The following is a 23,597-nucleotide window of genomic DNA, read 5'->3' as shown; positions in this document are numbered from 1 at the left end:
CAGTTTGATGTTCTTTTGATAACTGTATATAGCCTTTTTACATTTTGTTTTAGGGGAATAATTAAATTTGCTTCTGTATACTCAGCTGTTTTCTCTTCCTAGATCACATTGACTTTTCTGCATCAGTTCAATCATTCTAACTACTATGGCATTGTTGTCTCCTTCTTTATTGGCCCAAGCAGCAAGGTTTTACCATTATTCTTTCCATGATCACCTGCACAGGGTCATTTTTTAATTGTGAAGCATAATCAGTAGCTCTATGACACATTCTAGCCTTGGGCAAAATCCATTTCCCCTTTCCTTCCATTCTCAGACTTATCAAGAATAATAAATTTGATTCCTGTGAATAATATGATGGGAGCTGAGAGGAACCCAGATATTATTTAGTTCAGTCTTCACTGTTTATAGATAAAGAAAATGGGATCCAGAGAAGGGAAGTAAGTGACTTTCATAGGTTGCTCAGTAAATTCATAGTAGAGTTGGGATCAGAACCAAGATGGCACATTCAAAGACGATCAAACCTTAGAGTTGATCTAGTTAAACTCTTTTATTCTACAGGGGAAGAAACTGAGACCCAGATAAGGAAAGTGACTTGTTCAAAGGCATAATAGATTGTAAGTGTTAGAGCCAGAATTCAATATGTCTTTCAGTCCAGCGTTCTTTCTATCCTACATTGCTAAATTTATCACTTCTTTTATTATGTTTATTGATTAAATGCTTATCTATCTTATTGGCATTTTTTTCTGGAAGTGGGGGTGGGAGGTGTGGGCTCAATTTGTAATTTAATTGGTTCATAGATAGCTCCCCCAATTGCTGTGGGTCTAGAGGGTTAGGAGGGTAGAGTAACTGTGGTAGATACATCAGTCAAGTTTTGAGCCAATGAGTTTTTGCACGGGGGGACCAATGGGGCAGAGAGGGCATCTAGTGTGTGAAGCCCCTAAGAAACTGTAAGGGAATATAGGAAAGGGAAAAGGAAAATACAAGGAAATGCAAAGAAAAAGGAAATACAAGGTCATTACCATTGGAAGAGAGAAAACTAACATGAGAAGAGTGAAATAGAAGTGAAATTTTAGTTGCCAGTTCATGACTACCCACATGACTTAAGATATCATATGGGGAAAGCCAAAGAGAGGAGACAAATTATAGGAAATCAGAAGAGAGAGAAATCATTGGGAGCTGGATTTATCAGGAAAGGTTCGAGGGAAGGTACAGTTGGCTCTTCAGTCATGGCATGACCAAATATAAGTAGTGGTTGGGTCATCTAGTCCAACCCTTACTTGCATAAGGAATCCTAACATGAAGGGAATAGAGAATTTGGATTGGTAGGAAGAAGAGGGGTCATGGCCTTCTAAACTAGTAGAATGATCTGAGCACACATTAGAATGCAGGATAATGGAATATATTTTGAAGATGGTATGGAGACCATTTTGTCTGGGGTAGAGGGTAGGACAATTTTATTGATCTGGTTGTCAAAAAAAAAAGTCTTTAATGAGATATCTACCTTTAGCCTTCTTTGCTAGAGGTAGAAATCCTGACCACTATAAAAAGTTACCTTTCACATTGATTTATAGTTAGTTTTGTCTCCCCAGTCCTTCCTCTGTTCTATCTTCTACTGTTTTTCCTTTAAGACTAAGGGCTTCCACTTGAGCCGTATTCTTTGTACGTCTCTTTCTGCTCTCCCAGACTCACTCTCTCCTTGTTTTGGCAGATGCTTCCTTTGACTGTCACAACACAAACCAGAAGGTCATTATTTTGGATAAGCCTTGGAGAAGAGTAAAGAGCTTGTGCACAGGACAAAGGAATAACTTGGATTGGAGGAAGCTCCATAATAAATGACTAGTTGTGAAAAATTATTAAGTGCTACTATCTTGGACAGATTCTAATTCCGCCCCTCCCCCCCACACACACACACATACTTCTTACTGATACCTTTACTTCAGCCTTTACTGGTGAGGTTTGGACTCTCTTGTTGAGGACTCCACCCAGGTGGAAACTACTGTGCTCTGCTCAGCTTGGGTGGGGTCTACATTCTTTGAATTGATGAATTCATATAGAAATATTTCCCAATCCAAGAGACACACAGCCTTTAATTTTAATAAAACACACCTCCAATTATGTTAATCAATTAGATTTGATTGCTGTTTAATGGATCACCTCTTGGCCAAAAGACATCAAAATCTAAAGGGGTAGCCATGTGGCCTCTGGCCAAGAAGTTAAGGAGCCATTTTTGTCAATCTCCTACCAGTTGTGACGGATAAAATTTATTATAATTTAACTAGATTTTTATCTCTCATAATTATTTTATTTACCACACAGATATTCTACATGACTAGAAATGTTTTTTAATTATAAAAGTACTTTATTATTTTCCAGTTACATGTAGAGATAGTTTTCAACATTTGTTTTTATAAGATTTCTAGTTTAAAATTTTTCTCCCTCCCCCGCTACCCAAGATGGCAAGTAATCTGATATAGGTTATATATGTACAATAACATTAAACATATTTCTGCATTAGTCATATTATAAGAGAAGAATCAGAGCAAAAAGGAAAAACCTCAAAAAAGAAAAACAACAGCACCAAAACCAAAAGAAATAGTATGGTTCAACCTGCATCCATATTCCACAGTGGTTTTTTTTTCTGGATTTGGAGAGTCTTTTCCATCATGAGTCCTTTGGAACTATACTGTACTCTTGTATTGCTGAGAGGAATCAAGTCTATGACAGTTGATCAACACACAGTGTTGTTGATACTGTGTACAATGTTCTCCTGGTTCTGCTCATCTCACTCATCATCAGTTCATGCAAGTCCTTCCAGGTTTCTCTGAAATCTGCCTGCTCATCATTTCTTACAGCACAATAGAATTCTATTACATTCATATACCACAACTTGTTCAGCCATTCCCCAATTGATGGGCAACTCCTCAATTTCCAATTCCTTGCCACCACAAAAAGAGCAGCTATAAATATTTTTGTACATGTGGGTCCTTTTCCCTTTTTTATTATCTCTTTGGGAGAAAGACCCAATAGTGGTATTGCTGGGTCAAAGGGTATGCACAGCTTTATAGCCCTTTGGACATAATTCCAAATTGCTCTCTCTTTTGTTTTTGCTGGACAGTGAGGGTTAAGTGACTTGCCTAAGGTCACACAGCTAGTAAGTGTCAACTGTTTGAGGCCAGATTTGAACTCAGGTCCTCCTGAATTCAGAGCCAGCGCTTTATCTACTGTGACACCTAGCTGACCCCTACATGAGTAGAAATGAATAGCAAGATGGTGGAGCAGAGTTTCTGGGATGGGGGGGGAATTTGCTAGATGAGGCAATAATAATGAATGTATTGAATGTATTCCTTTAGATCTCCAGTTGTGTGCTACCAAACCCTGCCACAAGAATAGGACATGTGCTGGTCCTGAGGAAGGTGGCTCCAGGTGTTCTTGTGCTCCTGGCTCTTCAGGAAGGAACTGTCATTTTAAGGAAGGACCTTGTGTTATTAACGGGTAAATCTTCACTTCCCATAATTTATGATTGTCGCTATTTTCTATGTGATTTTCATCTCTCATTCTACAAAGATCCTTTCAGTAAAATTTTCATCTCTCATTCTACAAAGATCCTTTCAGTAAAAACCTGTTTGTGGTGGAAATTTCTGTCCTGGGAGACCCTGAAGAATTCCTTCCTTTCCTGGAGTGGCATAGATTGGGTCAAAGGGTATTTAGAGTCACAGAGTCATAGAATGTCTGAGTTTCAAGAGAGTTAATGATCATATAAAATAGAATATAAGACCAAAAAGACTTTAGAATGTGAGAGTTTGAAGGGAACTTAGAAATGTTATGGATTGAAACAGTCTTAGGATCATAGAAAGTAGAATGTAATCACCAGAAGGGGTTTAGAACCATAGCATGTAGAATGTCAGAGCCAGAAGGGGGTTTGCACCACAGAACATGGAATGTCAGAGCCAGAAGAGGTCTTAGAACCACAGAATGTAGAATGTCAGAGATAGGAGGAGATTTAAAGCAGTGATTCTTAACTTACTTGGGGCCCCTAGCTGCCCAAGATCCATAGATTTCAAGGGATCTGTGAACTTGAACGGGAAAAGATTACATATTAATCTCTCTCTCTCTTTCTCTCTCTCTCTCTCCATACATACATTTATACACACACATATGCATACATATTTGTAATCCTATGTAAATCATTTTATACATTTAAAAATATTAATCTAAGTGGTCATCTATTGGTTTTACCAAGGTCCCGAAAGGGTTCATAGCACACAAAATGGTTAAGAACCCCTACTTTAGAGCCTAGAACATAGACTGTTACAGCAAGTAGAGGCCTTAGAATCATGCATGGATCATATACTTGCAGAGCTAGAAGGAGACTTAGAATCACAGAATAAAGAGTGTGAGGGGACCTCAGAATTGTGGAATTTTTGAGAAGGAAGTTTCCTCCTAATCACACAATCATATGTTTTAGAACGAGATCATCTAGCCGAACTCCTTCATTTTACAGATGAGAAACATGGGCTCAGAGAGGGAGACTGATTTGCCAAAGGTCACATTGCTAGTGAGTGGAAAGCAGGTGCTTGAATCCAGATATCCTGATTCCAAGTCTACTTGTTCTTTCCAATTCACAATGTTGCTGAGTCTGATTATCTTTAAAAAAAAAAAAGGCAAACAAAGCCCAGGTGTATCTCCCCTTGCTATGGCACAACCCAAAGCAATCTGATATTAATATTCTTGAGATGCTTTGAAATTTTGTTTTGTTTTTGTTTTGTGTTTTTTTTGGTGAGGCAATTGGGGTTAAGTGACTTGCCCAAGGTCACACAGCTAATAAGTGTTAAGTGTCTGAGACCAGATTTGAATTCAGGTCCTCCTGAATCCAGGGCCGGTGCTCTATCCACTGTGCCACCTAGCTGCCCAATGCTTTGAAGTTCTGATGTGTGTGAATAGAAATAAATTGGGGCCAGTGAACCAGGACACATTTCTTGGTTATTCGCATAATATTGCCAGGTAAAGGAACAAGAGATGATGGTTAAACCATCCCTATCTGCCATATAAAAAGAAATGGGTTTCATAGAATATAGTTTTGTCAGAATATTTAGTGCTACAAAGGGGGTAAGATTAGCAATGTTTTTTTTAAAAAATTCTTTAACTTTTGGGTAGTGATTTGTCAGGTTGAAAGGGATAAATTGTGCTCAGTTCTCTGTGCCATGTTTGAGGAAGGACACTGACTAATAGAGTGAATGCAGAGGAGGGGTGACAGGATGGTCAGGGGTTTGAAAATTATGGTAGATAACTGCTATTTAAAGGAATTAGGACATTTAGCCTGGAGAAGAAAATTCTGGGCATGGGGTGCATGAGAACATAGAAAAGAAAGATTAGATCAATTTCTGATTTTGTTATGATGTAATACTGGCATGTGATAAATGTTCACACCTGTAGTTTGTCAGCTAGGTCGTGCAGTGAATAGAGTACTGGCCCTGGAGTCAGGTAGACTTATCTTCCTGAATTCAAATCCAGCCTCAAATACTTACTAGCCATGTGACCCTGAGGATGTCACATAACTCTTTTTGCCTCAGTTTCCTCATCTATAAAATGAGCTGGAGGAGGAAATGGCAAAGTAATCCAGTATCTTTGCCAGGAAAACCTCAAATGGAATCATGAAGAATAAGACATGACTGAAATGACTAAAAACAACAACAAACAACAACAATAGTTTGTCAGCTATGTTCATCAGTATCATTTTCCCTACTCAAAACCATTGTCATGATCAGCTTAACGGGGATGACAGTGGAGCAAGTAGCACTCTTTCTGGTTTTGTGTCCTCAAGTAGACAAGATATATCAGAACAAATTAGAAATGATAACACCCCATCTGCTGGTAAATGCTTAGAGGCAGATGGTGTTGAATAACTAAACTAACTAGCTAAAGTGAGCAAACTCAGAATGTATATGAAATGAACTTAAACTATGAATGCTTTTATTAGATGCCAGTACCACACCATAACAAAATTGGAAGCATATCTTACCAATTCTAGGCAAGGGCTTCATATTACTTTTTGTTAGTGATATCTTAAGCTCTAGGTTGCGCAATAATATCACATATCATTGTAAAATTTCATTTCTAAACCCAGATTAAATCAAAGAAGATTGAGAGTTATTTAATATCTGAAGAGGAAAAAGCTAAAGAACCTGAAGACATTGAAAATGCTACTGGATAATGAAATGGATGGCTAAGATAATTCTGGTGACTTGAATGACTTTGAATCAGTATATTTAGAATTGAATTTTAAAAAAAATTAAGACAGGGAGGAACATTAGGGGTCATGCAGTCCAACCCCCTCATTTTTAATGTGAGGACAAGAAAAGTTAAATGAATTTTCCAAGGTCACACAGATTACAAGTGGAAAAATCAGGATTTGAACCCAGGTCCTCTGAAAGCAAACCCAATGTCTTCCCCACTGTACCAGATATCTTATAGAGGTGAAGAGGGAGAGCATTCCAGGCATGGTGAGTACAGCCAGTACAAGGAGACAAAAGATGGCAGACTATGTGTGTGGAACACCAAGTATGCCAGTATGGTTGGACTATGGAATTCATGGATAGGAGTATTGTGGGAAAAAAGACTAAAAGGATCAGAATATGCTGGTTTGTAGTGAACCAAACAGATGCCAAGATGACAGATGTAGGATGCCAAAGAGATACATTTCTTTTCAATCCTAGAAGATGACAGGGAATGACTGGAATTTTTGGAGTAGGGGATGGCATGGTCAGATGTACACTTAAAGAAAACCACTTTGGCAGCTTTAGAAAGGATGGATTGAAAAAAATTAATTTAAAACATTTAATGTTTTTTAAATTAAAAAACTTTAAAAAAAGAAAGGATGGATTGGAGAGGAGAGAGATGTGAGGCTGGAAGACTAATTTGGATGTTATTGCAGTAGTCCAGGTGAGAGGGAGATGAGGACCTGAGGTTAGGGTTAGGGTTAGGGTGAGACATATTATGGGAAAGGGAAAGGGAGAGGGAAAGGCTTCTTGTAGAAGGTTAGATATTAGCTTGGACTTGAGGTGAGACATATTATGGAAGTAAAAATGGCAAGATTTGTCAACTAGTTTGGTATATGGGGTGAGTGAGGGAAGGATGGACATGCCTTCAAAAATAACAAGGAAGTTCAAAAGAGAAGTGTTTTGGGGGGACCAGGGGAGAGATAATGTGGTCTATTTTAAACCTATTGAATTTGATATGCCTGCATCTTAAGCTTAAGTACATCTTCCAAATATCCAAGAATCAGTTGGTAATTTGGTACGTAAACTCAGGTGAAAGACTAGGGCTGGATAGGAAGATCTGGGAGTCATTTTTTTTTTGGTGGGGCAATGAGGGTTAAGTGACTTGCCCAGAGTCACACAGCTAGTAAGTGTCAAGCGTCTGAGGCAGGATTTGAATTCAGGTACTCCTGAATCCAGGGCCGGTGCTTTATCCACTGTGCCACCTAGCTGCCCCTGGGAGTCATTTTTACAGCAATAATTAAATCCTTGGGAGTTGACAGGATTACCAAGTGAGAGAGTTTACAGAGAAAAGAGAAGAGGGCTTCAGAATAGGACTTGAAGGTACAACCACAGTTAGTGGGCATGGTCCAGAAGAAGATCTAGCAAAGGAAACAAAGAAAAAGCAGTAGATCAGGTAGGAAGAAAAGCAGGTGAAAAGACAATGTCTCAAAAACCCAGAAATGAAGATTGTCCAAGAGAAAACTTAGGAGATTTAAAAAAAATCTATTTGTCAATTAAGATATAGCTGGTAACTTTGGAAAAAGTGCTTGTAGTTGGATGATGAAGTAAGAACACAGATTGAAAAGAGTTTATAAGAGAGGGAGGAGAGGAAGAGGAGGTACCAAGTATAGATGGCTTTTCCAAGCTTGGATGAGAAGGGGAGGAGGGATATATATCAATAGCTAATGGAGACTGTTGGATCAACTGAAAGTTTTTTGTTTCTGTTTTTTAAGGATGAGGAAGTTCATCTTAATGTAACCCCCTCTTTTTTGCAGATGAAACTGATGGAATAGAAGTGACTTGTCCAAGGAGACACAGCTTGTCAGCAACATAGTCAAAATTAGAAGCTAGTCTCCTGACTCTTAGCCCAGGACTTCTTCCATAGAGCATATTGCGTTCTGTATGTAGAATTGTATGTAGGATTTAATCAAACCAGAATCTTGTGCTCCCCTTCCACACAAACAGTATCTTCATAAAACTTGCTAACTCTACTAGTGGCTGCTATTGGAACAGCTGAAACAGTTGTTATTACATGCAAATGACCATCAGTACACTCTGAGTTTTTGACAAGTGGGGAAAGGAAGAGCTCCCTATGGAAGATGTTTTTGGTAGGGACAGAAAAAGATATTTGTGTGTCCTAGGCTGTTTTTGAAAAATGCTTTCCCTTCCTGTCTTCTCTGCAGACTGTGGAATTGGAACAATGCTTTTACTATCAGACTTGGGTGATGGTTTGGTTAGTTTTGCTGAATCACCCCCCCCCTTTTCTGTTACAAGGGAAGGCTTATTGGGGTTGATGAGGGAAATGGATCTATTTGGATATGAAAGTGATGTAAAAGCAAAATATATCAATACAATTATTTTTAAATAAGGAAAGAAAAATTTGATTGTATGAAATAAAAAAGAATATTGGACTTCCAAGCTCTTTCCACCAAATAGAAGCATGGATACAATTTAACTCTTCTCACAGTTCCCCCCCTCCCATGCTAGACATAGTATTTAAATTAATACATTTATGAAAAGTTAAATTTGAAAGTATTTCTTATTGCCCTTACATGTTACTTTCTAGGCAAATGTCTGTTTTATCCATTCCTCATCCCCACTTCTGTTCATAGAGGAAAAATTTTATGAGTAATTTAAGTGCTATACAAGTATTAACACTAGTTGCCTAGGAGACAGGAAGATTAGTGATCCTGAGAAGGACATTGCCCTGGGTCATTCCACAGCCAGTACGGAAAAGCAGAGAAAAGAAGGCCTTTACTCTGGGTATTGGCCCTTTGACTGGCCCCCACAACCCTACCATTAAATAGTGAGCAAATACAAGGGAGGAGTAAGGCTGGAAAATCAGGGCAGTAGAACATTATTTAGTCAATCAACATGCATTTATTAATCACTTGCTCTGTGCAAAGAACTGTTCTAGGAGCTTCAGGTACAAAGACCAAAGTGAGATAATAGTGCCACCATCAAGAAATTAACATACTGACAGGATACAACATATTTACAGATAGCATATGCCAATATATTGGCAATTGGGTATATGCCCAAATGTATAGACAGTGATTTTGGGAGTCGGGGTTCTAACAACTGGAAAAATCATGATAGGCTTCTTGAAACAGGCTTTTGAGGAAAGCTCTTTAGAGTTGAAAAATACATAAATATAAACCCATTATTAATTTTAGTCATGTACTCTTGACCTAGTCTAAGGGACCTGGCACGTGGATCCTTAACTTGTTGAGCTTATAATTCAAGTTGCTGCTTGTCCTTCATTCTCCAAGAGGATCATGACAGGGTGATGTCATGACTAGCAATGAATTTGATTTAAGTGAGGGAGAGCTATGCGAGATCACCAACCTCATTCACTCCTCCAGAGCCATCTGCATCCAGAGGCAAGATAGATATCAGGATTACTGGAGATGCCACTGGATGTTTAAGGCAATTGGGGTTAAGGCACTTGCCCCTGTCACATAGTTAGTAAGTATCTAAGGTGAGTGCAGTGGATAGAGCACTGACACTGGAGTTGGGAGGACCTGAGTTCAAATCTCAACCTCAGACGATTGCTTTAAAACATCCTAATACATAGTTCAAGTTACGATAACCCCAAACACCTGCCCAATGCTTGGGAAAGGATACTTTGATGAAGGAGGTAGAGCTCTCTCTCTCCCAACATTTTCCTTTCCATTTTTACTTCTTTCCTGCTGAACAACCCCCATGAGAAAGGGTTTCTCCCTGGAGAAACCCAGGTTGGAATAGTTGTGTCAGTAAGCTGGCAGACTGTGAGCTGACCAAAGAAAACCCTGCCATGTGGTATATATAGCGGGAAGGGCACTGGGCCTGCACTCATGAGCTCCCTATTCTGATTTGAATTAGGTAAGTGCACCAGGAGAAGTCACATTGCCTCTCTGGAACCTTACTTCCTTTTTCAGTGAAGTGAGGATAGCAAGGTTTGCTGTGGAAAAGGACTTTATGAATCTTAAGGGATTGTTTTGGCTTTGCTTTTGCCTTCTGTATCCCTGATATTTAGCACAGTGCACAACACATAGTAGAGCTTAATAAATGCTCATTGACTGACTATAGAAATGTGAGTTGTTACACCTCTAGCCTTTCCCAGGTGTCCTCAGCTTTCCCCCTTCCCACTGGGTGAGAGGGGAAAATGCACATTCCATCTATTCAGTTGACATTTAGCCTATGATTTTGGCTCTGTCACTGACTAGATGTGTGCCTACTTCTCCTCCCTCACCCTCACCCTCACTTTCCTCATTGGTAATGGGGAATGAGAATACTTGTTCTACCTCCTTTACTGGTTTGCTATGAGGAATGGATCTTAGTAAGATGTTAAGTGGCATAGAAATGGGAGTTATTTTAAATATTAATGTATATTTTGTAAAAGCTTCAGGTAGAAATGGCTGGAATAGCAGCTTGATTATATTTCAGCTAGAGGAAGAAAGAAGGACCTTTAAGAATACACACACAAATTTATACATATATAAAACACACATATGTTTACATATATATATATACACACACATACATACACAGATATACACTACACTACACACAATACATATATACACCTACACATGCAAACATATATTTATTTATTTCTCTCTTATAGCCTGAAATGCTTAAAATTCCTTGAAAGGGCAATTCTTATACAGAAAAAGTTATTCATCTCCTACATAGCAACAGTTCTCTTGTCCTACCTGTGTATAGTTCCTTTCTTTCCCAGAGCTTGAAGGACTGAATAGATAACAAAGGCATAATGCCTTTAAAGGCAGTCACAGTAAATGCTATATGGGCTCCCTTAGAGAAAACAAGTTCATTTTAAAACAGCACATTTCTCTGACTGGATCTTATCTTTAATAAGTCACCCCCAAAAGATCTCATCTCACATGAGCATTTTTTAAAAATTGTTTTTTTGACCTGTAATTCCTTAAAAGCCCTAGCAATGTGTTCACTAGGTTACAGTAATGATAATTCCTCTCTCCACTCCCATAAGGAGAGGGTCTGGACTGTGATTTCATTGATATATGGAATTCCAAGATGTGAAAACTCCTTCCACTAGTATAGATTAACACTTTTTCATGAGATTTGAGAGCACTGAGAAGCAAAGTGATTTGTCTAAGCAAAAGCAAAAAGAAAAAACAAAACAAAATTAATGCCACCTCTACCACCACAACCACTCCTATAACAATATCAACCCCAACACCAATGCTACCATCACCCAATAAACCGTGGCCATAATATGATATATTGATTCAGCTCAACACATGTTTATTAATTATCTACTAGGCAGTGCAGTGGATAGTGTGCTGGACCTGGAGTCAGGAAGACTCCTCTTTTTGAGTTCAAATATGGCCACAGACACTTACTAGCTGTGTGACCTTGGAAATGTCAGTTCACTCTGTTTGCCTTGGTTTTCTCATCTGTAAAATAAGCTGGGGTAGGCAGTGGCCAACCCTTTCCAGTAACTTTGTCAAGAAAACCCCAAATGGGGTCATGAAAAGTTGAAAATGACTGAAAAAGGACTGGACAAAACATGCAGTTCACTGTCTTCAGTACTCAAGGTACAGTGATGAAGAATTAAAAAGCAATATGGTATAGATGAAGAAGCACGGGACCCACAGTTAATACTTGGGCTCAGATCCTGACCGACACATGTTAACTATGTGACTGTGGACAAGTCATTTTAGTAGTGATCCTCATTTTCTTCATCTGAAAAATGAGGATAATAAAACATTCAGTACATACCTCACAGGGATGTAACCATAAGGTGCTATAAAATATATATATAGTTATAATACTTCAGTGATTGTGTATTCTGTGTTTAAAATAGTGGAAAGAGGGTTGGGCTTGAATGGACCTGGGTTCAAATCCTGATTTTGACGCTCACTAAATGGGTTTCCATTTAAATAAATTCTAGTCCACTGAGGTTATCTGTGAAATAGAGAGAGTGATGGCTATACTATCTGCCTCAAAAGGTTGATGTAAATACCAAATGTATGTAAATATTTGTAAAAATGCGTTACAAAGATGAAAGCACTATACATGTCAGATGTCTTCCATCACTTTAGCTTTCAATTAAGTTAATATTATTATAAGATAGTCTCTGTCCTCAAGAAGCTTATACTTTAATGGTTGGGGACATGACAGGTACACATATGTCTATGTTAAAAGTTAGGATGATGGGGCAGCTACATGACACAGTAGATAGAGCACCGGCCCTGGATTCAGGAGGACCTGAGTTCAAATCCTACCTTAGTCACTTAACACTTACTAGCTGTGTGACCCTGGGCAAATCACTTAACCCCAATTGCCTCGCCAAAAAAAAAAGTTAGGACGATAGGAGAACCAGTAAAAACATGATGAGAAATTTGGGGAAGGAGAGATCTCCTTCACCTAGGGTAACTGGGGGCGGGGACAGGAAAAAACTTCCCTGAGCAGATGGCTTTTGAACTTGGACTTAAAGAAAGGCAGGGGAACTTTGACAAACAGAACTGTGGGAGGACTAGTCTTGTCCAAATATTTAGTAAAAAGCAGCTGACTTCTGTGATAAATTTCTTAGCAAGCCAGAATAATACCAGTCATTTGTCATTCCTCTCTGTGGACCTATTTTTCACAATAAAAAATAAAAGGAGACACACTCACACACACACACACACACTCACATGCATACTCACACACACACACGCACAAACAGATACACACAGAGAAAATAATACTAGAATGAGGGGGTCTAAGAGTACAGTCTTGTAATCATTCTCATCCTCCAATTGCTCAGAGTTCCACTGTTCTGGTCTTTCTTTTGGCGTCTCAGCAGATCTGAGAGACTGGAAGGGACAGAAAGCTCCCCAAGGCAGGACTCTCGTTGGGTGGAGGTTGGCACATGGTGCCATATTGTCCAGAATTTGGAGGTGCAGCTGGCCATCCAGTCTTTGGATTTGAATTCTGATTCTGATGCTGTCTCCCCTGTGTGTTCTTAGGCAAGCCATTTCCTTTCCCTGTGACATCTGTAAAACGACACGTTTGGGTTGGATATTCTCTTAGGTCCCTTGTGACTCTCGTGTCTGTGATCCCTGCCCGCACTGAGCCCAAAGCTCTGTTCTGTTCATTCATCTTCCATCAAAGAACAACATTGCCTGCCTGGCACAAATGTCCTCCAGGCATATCTCCCCTCCACTTCCTCTGAGAGGAGCAGCTAAACACTGAAGAGGCCCCAGGCACATGCTAATGCTTACTGTGGTCTATCTATGTTCTATCTCTTTTAGTATGGTAAGAGAGAAAGCAATGTCCTTTATGATGACTTAGTGCTATAGAAGGAATACTGAGATTTGGGAGACCTGGATTCTAGTCTTTGCTGTGCCACTCATTCTCTGTGCAACCTTAGAATAAATTGGTCACCCTCTCTGAGCCTCATTGGTTTAATTTATTAAATGTAGGCAATGCTACTTGCTCTGGTCCCCTCCTTCTTTGCAGAGGTGATAGAATGTGGAAGGGTATGCTAGAACGAACTCATATCAATTCTGGAAAGCTGATTGTTAAATTTTCAGAGTGACCATTTAAACCTCGGAACTGAGCAAATGCTACAAATCAGGGCTTGATATATTGTTTGGTTGATTTAAAACAATGATGAAGAAAATGGTCACAATATAGGTTAAACTTAAAAGCATGTCATGCTTACATTTTTTTCCCTCAAGAGAGATGGTTGTTAAACATTTGCCAGCAAACCCTTGACTATGAGTATGGAACACTGAATATAACATCAGATATTTTTGGACCTGTTGATAAGATTTGCTGTGCTGTTTTGTTTGTTTCCAAAATATGTTCTTTGTTATAAGTGATAGCTTTCTAGAAGAGTAAGGGCTAAGGAATATATTGGGAAATGTAGGTGATATAAAACCAAGATATGTCAATACATTAAAAAGGAATCCTAAATAAATCATGTCAAATTCCCTTCTCCCCCATAAATATCTGCTCTACATGCCCCTTGGAGGACATTTTCTCTGTATTCTCTCAACAGGCAGTCAAAAAAGCCAATGTGTCTTAGGTTGCATTAATAAAGGTATAATATTCGGAATGAGGGAGATAAAGGTTCCATTGTCTTCTGTTCTTGTCAGGCCACACCTAAAATGTTATACCTTTTTTTGAGCACCACACATTAGGAAGAATATAAATAAGCCAGAGTATGTTCAGGAGAATGGGACCAGGCCATATGATAATTGATTGAAAGAAAAAGAACTGGAGAGATTCAGAATGGAGAATAGGACATTTAGAGGGGGCATGATAGTTTTCTTCAGGTATTTAAAGGGGTCACCATGTAAAAGGAGGATTAGCTTTATCCTGCTTGACCCCAGTGGACAGAACTAATAGGTAGATGTTGCAGAGGCGGATTTAAGCTTGATATAAGGACACCTTTCTCACAAACAGAGAACTGGCCTGCTTCTGGAGGTAGTGAGTTCCCTCTTTCCTGTAGGTTTTCAAACAGAGGCTAGAAGGCTACCTGTAAGGAATTGTTGTAGAGGGAATTATTGGGATTATAAATAGTAGGATGCCTTCTAATTCTGGCATTCTATGATGCTGTGATAGAGGAGTATCTGAAAAATGAAATCAATCACTTGCTTGTTGTTTGTCATTGTGACTCGATTGGGTTTTTTGAAGGGGGCAGGCATACTGGAGTGGTTTGCCATTTCCTACTCCCCCTTATTTTACAAATGAGGAAACTGAAGCAAACTGGGTTAAGTGACTTGCCTGGGGTAACATAGCTAGGAAGTGTCTGAGGTCACATTTGAACTCAGTTCTTCCTGACTCCAGGTCAGGCTCTCTATCTGCTGCACCACTTAACTGTCCCCCAAAACCCCATGCTAGCCGTATATGAGATTGTTATCAAAATAACATAACTGATTCTGTTCCAGGTTTACTTTTCTTTGCATCTTGTGGCTTCTTTTCTCACCTGTTCACCTTGTGCTTTAGTTCTCCCTGCCAGAATGGAGGAGCTTGCATTGATGACAATGGCCTTGCCTCCTACACCTCCTGCCTGTGCCCAGAGGGCTTCTCTGGCAACTTCTGTGAATTGGACATAAACAGCTGCGTCCCGAATCCATGTGAGAATGGAGGTCTGTGCATTGACATTGGTGGGGACTTCCGCTGTCGCTGCCCACTGGGGTTTGTGGACAAGACCTGCAGCCGACATGTGGGGGACCATTGTGCCAGTGGCCCCTGTGAGCATGGGGGTACCTGTGTGCCTCATGCCAAAGGAGGCTTTGAATGCCTCTGTAGACCAGAATTCTCTGGGCCCACTTGTAACCATGGCCACCCTAATCATAGCCACCCAGGAAGCAAGACCAAGAGGGGTCCTGGGCTGCCTGACCCACTCCCCCCTGAGACTCAGGGCAAGATTGCCACCCATCAACCCAATCACAGAATGCTGAAGATCACCATGAGGGAGTTGACCAAGAACAGTAAACCTCTGCTTAATGAAAGCCAGGCCATCTGCTTCACCATCCTGGGAGTTCTGACATGCCTGGTTGTCCTGGGCACAGTCAGCATTGTGTTCTTCAACAAGTGTGAGGTGTGGCTCTCCAATGCCAAGTACAGCCGTCTCCTCCGTAAAAAAAAAAACTTGCTTCTCAGGTACAGCAATGGTGATGAGCACACCATTAACATCATTTTACCTGAGAAGATGAATCTGAAATCCTACAGTAAGTGCCTGAATGAGATATGAGCACATGTTGCTGCCCTCACCAAGGCCTTCCTCCATGGAGTCTGCTAGTACATGTGGTTTATTTTAAAGCTTGTGATTGATTGACCTTACTATCTTGTGTGCCATGTGGTTAGGAGTATATACCTTTCTATGTATACATTGCATTTATCCTGCCAGGGAGACTTTCAGACCCAAGCAGAGAAAACAATTCGAGTTCAACAATGGGACTGTCAATGGGATTATTATTATTGTTGTTGTTGTTGTTATTATTTTATTATTATTATTATTATTGTATTTTATTTTTTTGCAGGACAATGAGGGTTAAGTGACTTGCCCAGGGTCACACAGCTAGTGTCAAGTGTCTGAGGCTGGATTTGAACTCAAGTCTTCCTGAATCCAGGGCTGGTGCTTTATCCACTGCACCACCTAGCTGCACCCTGTCAGTGGGATTTTGCAAAAGTTTTAAGTCTTTCCTTTCTGAACAATAGAGAATGATATAGCAGCAAGGACCCTGGATTTCTTTCATATCATTGGTCTGCTGGTTACTGCCGTGTCATCTCCAACAAATTGCTTCCTCTCTCTGAGCATCAGTTCCTTCATCTTTAAAATGAAGGACATTGGATTAGATGATCTATTTGGTCCCTTCCAGCTCACAGTCCTATTCTTGGTTCTTTTGCCCCCTTTCTGGTTCACCATTCAGTTGGTTGTCTAGCAAAGTAGATCTGTTAACTCAGAATGAAGAGTTACTTCATAGCACTAATAGTCTGTTGATGAAAGTATGCTTGGTACAATCTTATTCTGAGCATTTGTTTCATTTTGTTTTATGCTCACTATTTCAATAAAGTGTTTGCAGCCTACATGTATAGAAGGAGAATTTATAAAAGTGTAATTGGAAGCCTAGTATAATGGGAAGATCGACCTTGAGCTCAGAAGATCCCAGTTCTAGTTTCAACTCTGCAGGTAACTTTCATGAATCAGGTCATCTCTTTGGACCTTTGTCTCCTCATCAAAAATGTAAAGAACTTAGATTCAAAACCACTCCAAGTATAAAATCCCATAATTTTATGACTTTTCTTTAAATGGGAGAAAATGGATTTAGTCTGCCTGAGACTTACATGTAAATCTTAGCAATTGGATTAAACCTTCCTGTTTTCATCAAAATGAGTAACACTACCCACCAGAAAGGTATAGCCCTTGCCATAGAAACAAATTATTCTGTTTGTACCAGCACATGTGAATTTTGTCAACAACTGCTTCAGGTGACACATTATTCAGAAAATAAAGTATGAGGACCCATAGCACGGCATCCCTATCATTCCACTGGTTTATTGGTTTCTTAGCAACACTATGTTGAGTGAAGTGATGTTATGGGGGGCATTGAGTTCCATGAGCTTAAATATTAAGATGAGTGATTGTCTAAACAATGTCATAGCATACTTTTGTAAGAATATTGAGTACGTACGATTATAATATGTTAATGCTAGTATTACAAAATGATGGTCATTGGAACAAACTGTGCTAAGATCTCAGTAGACAGAATAAAGAGGTCTTGAAAATTTGGCCCTACAGATAATATATGGAGTACCTGAAGGAAATGGGCACATGAAATCTGCAGGTTTTATCAGTTCCACTAAGGTCCTTATAGAACTCGATGACTAGATCCAATGCCTTTTTTCAGGGCTGTATTGACTTTATTTCTATTTCTTATTGTGTAACAGATCATATGATAACAGCAAAGTATTATAATTTGTATTGCAAAGCACCTTTGAGTTCAAATGTGAAAGTTAAATAGACATTTCAACTGAAAAAGACCATTTATTTGTTTGAGGAAAATCAATTCTTAATTTATTTAAAAAGAATTGATTTTATTTTCAAATGCTTCTTTTTTAAACTAAAAGAAAATGTTTAATCTGTATCTTTTTGCATCTCCCATGTGGGCGTCTGGATAGTAGATAAAAATGTTTCATCTCCAAGACAAGTTTAAATATGATGATTTGGTCTTATTGGTATCCCTGTGCCCTGTTAAATTTACTCCATGATTTTTTTTCTAAGTGTTAATAATCTCAGTAGTTCAAGTCTCTGTTATCTAAAAATTCATGGAATATTTGAAGAACTGGGTATAGGAAGAGAAATGGAACAGGACTCAGGAAGTTTGAATTTAAGCCCAGCTCTGCACCAACAGATTCTATGACCTTGGATGAAGCATGCCAGCTCTCCAGAGCTGAATTGATTGCCTTCCTTGTCAGATGCAGGGATTGGATTACAGTGCTCTGGCTGTAAAATCCTATGGTTTAAAAAAATACATAGCATGATAAAAGAATCAGTCTATTTTGGAATTCTACTTCACTCTTCTCATTTGGATTAAGCCCTCCTGCATTTCCCAGAGGCTGCAACAATGCCAATTCTCTCTTCCTTTAGTGACAGATTACTTCATCTTGGTCAAAATTTGAGAGTGAGGCCTCAGAAGAAAAATTATTCAAAAATAATGAGGCTGAGGGGGGCAGCTAGGTGGCGCAGTGGATAAAGCACTGGCCCTGGATTCAGGAGTACCTGAGTTCAAATCCGGCCTCAGACACTTGACACTTACTAGCTGTGTGACCCTGGGCAAGTCATTTAACCCCCATTGCCCCGCAAAAAACAAAAAAACAAAAAACAAAAAATAATGAGGCTGTTTCCCAAAAGGCCTATCATCATATAAATATACCTCAATAGAAAGAATAGAGGATTTCCTGAAAGATCTGCTTTACGGAAAACAAAATGCAGCCCTAAAGAAGTCATTGTAATAATAGCTCATAATAATAGCTAGAGTCTGCCAAGGACTGCAGGCTGCTTCCCTCACAACAGCCCTCAGAGGGAGGCAGTGCAAGGATTATTGTATAAATTTTGCAGGTGAGGAAACTGAGATCCAGTATTGCTTCCCCCAGGTGACATAAATAAATATTGGAGAAAGGATTCCAACCAAGATTTCCTGTTGCCCATCACTCTTTGTATTACATATGTTGTGTCTAGCCTGAATGAAAATTAAGAGTTTTACTAAGGTACTCATGAGACGCAGTGAGCACCAGACGTGGAGTCATGCAGACTCTGTGAGTTCAATTCTGGCATCAGACACTAGCTGTGTAACCCTGGGAAAGTCACTTAACCTTTTTTGCCTCAGTTTCCTGATCTGTAAAATGAACTGGAGAAGGAATTGGCAAACCTTTCCAGTATCTTTACCAAGAAAACCCTAAATGGGGTCACAAAGAGTTAGATGTGACTGAAAAACAAAACAAGAGACTCATACTATTTACTTGTGTTATGAGTAACTGAAGTATTTTCTCCAGTTGTTATCGCAGTAACCTTCTTAGAATATTTTATGTTGACTATAGTTAAGATTATAATTATCTATGCCTTGGTCTAATTATGTTTGTGGTACTGAGACAAATTTCAAGTCTAAATGGAAAAGCTAAGCTTCATATCAGAAGAATTTACAGAATCTTTTTAAAAAGTATCTTTTTTTTTTTTTTTTAAAGAAGAGGAAACATTTCATTGGCAGCCTTTTGTGATCTCCTGTTATTGATTCATTGGCAACATAGCTCCAAGTATTTCCAAAGTTAAGATACTTTTCTAAAAAGTTTTTGCAAATACAAAGTCCCTCATTTTCACTGATGCCTGCTTTCTTTGTGCCCACTCTCCTTCTGGCTCACACACTTGAATATTCAAGTCAGTGATCTCAGAGTTCATGAAGAGTACATGTGATCAGAAGCCTGGGATATAAGACTATGAGACCCCGGGATTCAGGACATCTTAAGTTTTCATCTTCTCTCTACACCGACCAGCTTTCTGGCCTTAGGTAAATCAGAAAACTTCTAGAAACCTCAAAGTTCTTGGCTGTCAAGAAGGCTTGGATTAGACAACCTTCTGATTCTAAAATCAGATTTCTGTGAAGGACCACTACTTCGCATGACTGGGGAGAATTTGGTTCATTTTTGTCATTCAAATTTGACTTTCTTGACTCTCTAAACACCAGGGATATCAACAGCACAGCTTCAACTTGGTGGCAAATAATTGTTTCTTTCCTTTTTTCGTGGGGGCAATGAGGGTTAAATGACTTGTCCAGGGTCACACAACTAGTTAGTATCAGGTGTCTGAGACCAGATCTGAACTCAGGTCCTCCTGGATCCAGGGCAGGTGCTTTATCCACTACACCACCTAGCTGCTCCCCAAATAATTATTTCCATTAGAGTAATCAGTGGGGCTTATCAGGAGCATAATTCAGAAAACAATGCACTCTTCCCTAGAGGCCTATCTACCTATCTTGATAGGTAGAATTGATTGCACTGAAGCATTATCTCTAAAGCAAACTTCCAAATTAAGTGTTCAGGAAAACTTTCAGCGACTTACTAACCTTGTTTTGAATTAAGCAAGACAAGTCATTTATGCTTTTTATTGATACTGTTAGTATATTTTTGTTATATGGTTAAGAATATATCTAAACATCTAAATATTTGTTATTAAATAGATTTCTGAACATGATGGGAAAATCTAGCAGCACTCAAAATAGTGTATTAGACCAGTTCATCTGAATTCCTTTTTCAAAATAATATCTTTCTTCCTTTTAAAAAATTTTAATAATGATCATCGCTAACATTTATATAGTACCTACAATGTGTTAGGTCCTGTTAAATGCTTTACAAACATTATGTCATTTGACCCTCAAAACAAACTATTGTCATACCCATTTTGCAGCTGAGGAAATTGAGGCAAGTGGAGGGTAATGACTTGTCCAAGATTACACACCTAGTAATCATCTGAGGCCACATAGGAACTCAGATCTTCCTGAGTCCAGGCCCAGGGCTCTATCTATTGAGACACCTACCTGTTTGTTTTTACAAGGAAAAGTTCCATTCAGTATAGCAAAGCACCAGCAATTACATTCCCATAACAAAGATTTGCATCACACAGGAAATGTCCTGTGTGAGAAAAAAAAAAGAAAAGAAAAGAAAGAAAGAAGTCACTTGATTTCATGGATGTTCATAAGCACCATTAAATTTTCTCCAGGTCCTTGTTGCTAAGCACCCACCATCTGCAGCATTCCTCTTTATGCTCTGGGTATCCACAGAATGCATCTAGAGTTGGAAGAGACTCCCAAAGCCATGTAGTTTAAGCTCCTTATTTTATATATGAGGAAACAGGCCCTGGAAGGGCAGTTAGGTAAGTGATTTGCCCACAGGTAGTAAATGTCAGAGGTGGGGTATAAATCCAGATCCTCTGGGTACTCTGGTGGCACTACCTTTTCACTGCTTACTTTAGAGTATGGGTGGAGGTTGAATGGAAGCCTGGCATAGTAGGAGGGGGAACCCAGGGCTCTGGATTCCTAGATTCTCATACCAAATATGCATTCATCAACCACCGGTAACTTGTTTGAGAAATTTAATATGTCTGGGGCCTCATCCTCATTTATCAAATGTACTCATTGGTTTCATAAGATCATAGCTTTAGAGTTGGCAAGAAACTTTGAGGCCATATCTTCCAAACCGCCCCCCCCTTTTTTTTTCAGGGCAATGGGGGTTAAGTGACTTGCCCAGGGTCACACAGCTAGTAAGTGTCAAGTGTCTGAAGTCAGATTTGAACTCAGGTCCTCCTGAATCCAGGGCTGGTGCTTTATCCACTGTGCCATCTAGCTGCCCCCCAACACCCTCTCTTTAAAGAGGAAGAAACTGGGGCAGCCAGGTGGCACAGTGGATAGAGCACCGGCCCTAGAGTCAGGAGGACCAGAGTTCAAATCCGGCCTCAGACTTAACACTTATTAGCTGTGTGACCCTGGGCAAGTCACTTAACCCCAATTGCCTCACCAAAAAAAAAAAAAAAAAAAAAAAAGAGGAAGAAACTAAGGTCCATGAGGAACTTGACCCATCAACTTTGAATTTCTATAATTCTGTAGTATTTTACATCAAAGATGAATCCAGTCTGTTCTTGACTTACCCTTGGCCATTGTCCTGTTAATTAAGCCCCTCTATATTTCCAAAAGCTGGGAGATAGGTCGCCTTCCTCTTAGTAGACAGTTCACTCCACTGATGTGAAGAATATGTGAACAGGGTAGCAACTGCCTCAGTAAAAGTACCACTCTAAATAAAATACAGAAATACATTTCCAAGGACACTTAATTACATGCCGCTACAAGACAAAAAATATGGGCCCTCTTAAAATTTTTTCTCTCTGTCAAACTTAAATTGACCTCCCATATTAGGTGTCTGAAATGTGAGAATCATACTAACTTTCCAAACATCTTCCTAAAATTTAGTGGGAAAAGTTATTATTTTTTTCACATCATGGTTGCAGAATTTTGTGTTGAGTGGAATTAAGGTTATGGTAATGCATGGATCAAGCATTATGAAGTGCCCAAAAGGCAGTGTGGTGTTATAGGTAAGGAACTCATCTTAAAGTCAGGAAAACCTGTATTTAAGTCCCATTTCTGACATATACTGACTAATCCTGGGCCACTTAACTTATCAGTGTGCCCAGACGATCTTTTAAGATGATACAAATTGGGGTGGGGGAGCAGCTAGGTTGCACAGTGGATAAAGTACCAGCCCTGGATTCAGGAGGACCTGAGTTCAAATCTGCCCTCAGATACTTGACACTTAGTAGCTATGTGACCCTAGGCAAGACACTTAACCCTCATTTCACCATAAAAGAAAAAAAGAAACAAACAAATTGGGGCAGCTTGGTGATGCAGTGCCTATGGAGTTTAAATTCAGTCTCAGATACTTAACTAGCTGTGTGACCTTGGGCAAGTTACCTAACCCTGATTGCCTCCTTTCTGCCTCACCCAAGAAAAGACTATACAAATTGCAGAGGAGGTGTGCATAGAAAGGTATTTTCTTCTACCAATGCAATCCCAAACATGCTAGGAACACCTATCATTCAAAATAAACCTAGATAGGGGAACTATTAATTTGATTTTTTTAAAAAGAAAGTGTATATTTTTTGAAGTAAAAAGAAAGTTTCCTTTGAGCCATTTTGAGTTCTTAGAATGAATGCTGGCCAGTCAATCAATCAACATTTAAGTGCCTTCTATGTGCCAAACACTGTGTTAAGTGCTAGAGATACAAAAAGAAGCAAAAAACAGTCCATGCCCCCAAAGAAGTTATAATCTAATGGGGGAGACAACATGTAAACAAATATGCAGTGCAAGCTGTATACAAAGGGAAGGTGCTAGAATTAAGAGGAATGGGGGGAGGTTTCCTGTAGAAGGGACCTTAGTTGGAACTGAAAGTGTCTGAGTAAGTGTCTGAGGAGAGATTTGAACTCAGGTCCTCCCAATTTCAGGGCCAGTGCTCTGTCCACTGTGCCACTTAGCTGCCCCCAGGAAAATCACATTAGTGACTGAATTGGAGTGAGGAGAGACTTGAGGCAGGCATACCCACCAGCAGGATAGTGCAATAATCCAGGCGTGAGTTGATGAGGGCCTGAACTAGAATGACTTCATTATCAGAGGAGAGCAGAGGGCCTACAGGAGAGATTTTGTAAAGGTGGAATCAACAGGTCTGGACAACAGATTGACTATGGGATGGGGTGTGAGATACAGTGAGGAGTCCAGGGTGACCCCTGGGTTGCAAGCCTGAGGCACTGGGAGCAGCATATTGTAATTAGGAAAGTAGAAG

At 39.5% G+C, this 23,597-nt stretch overlaps 1 protein-coding gene across 3 annotated transcripts in view; it reads left to right on the top strand.

Annotated features, from left to right (window-relative positions):
- Window positions 1-17,511, top strand: part of DLK1 (delta like non-canonical Notch ligand 1) — a 36,055-nt gene extending 18,544 nt beyond the window's left edge. For all 3 annotated transcript variants that reach the window (XM_043988804.1, XM_043988802.1, XM_043988801.1), the window contains exons 5-6: window positions 3,351-3,492; window positions 15,222-17,511. In XM_043988804.1, coding sequence (XP_043844739.1) covers window positions 3,351-3,492; window positions 15,222-15,972 — 893 coding nt within the window. In that variant the 3' untranslated portion in view covers window positions 15,973-17,511. The remainder of the gene's footprint in view (window positions 1-3,350; window positions 3,493-15,221) is intronic.
- The last annotated feature ends 6,086 nt before the right edge of the window (window positions 17,512-23,597 follow it).

This window comes from Dromiciops gliroides, chromosome 2, assembly GCF_019393635.1.
Source record: "Dromiciops gliroides isolate mDroGli1 chromosome 2, mDroGli1.pri, whole genome shotgun sequence".
NCBI lineage: Eukaryota > Metazoa > Chordata > Mammalia > Microbiotheria > Microbiotheriidae > Dromiciops > Dromiciops gliroides.
The sequence above is the reverse complement of the archived record's forward strand: the minus strand, read 5'-3'. Positions and strand labels throughout refer to the sequence as shown.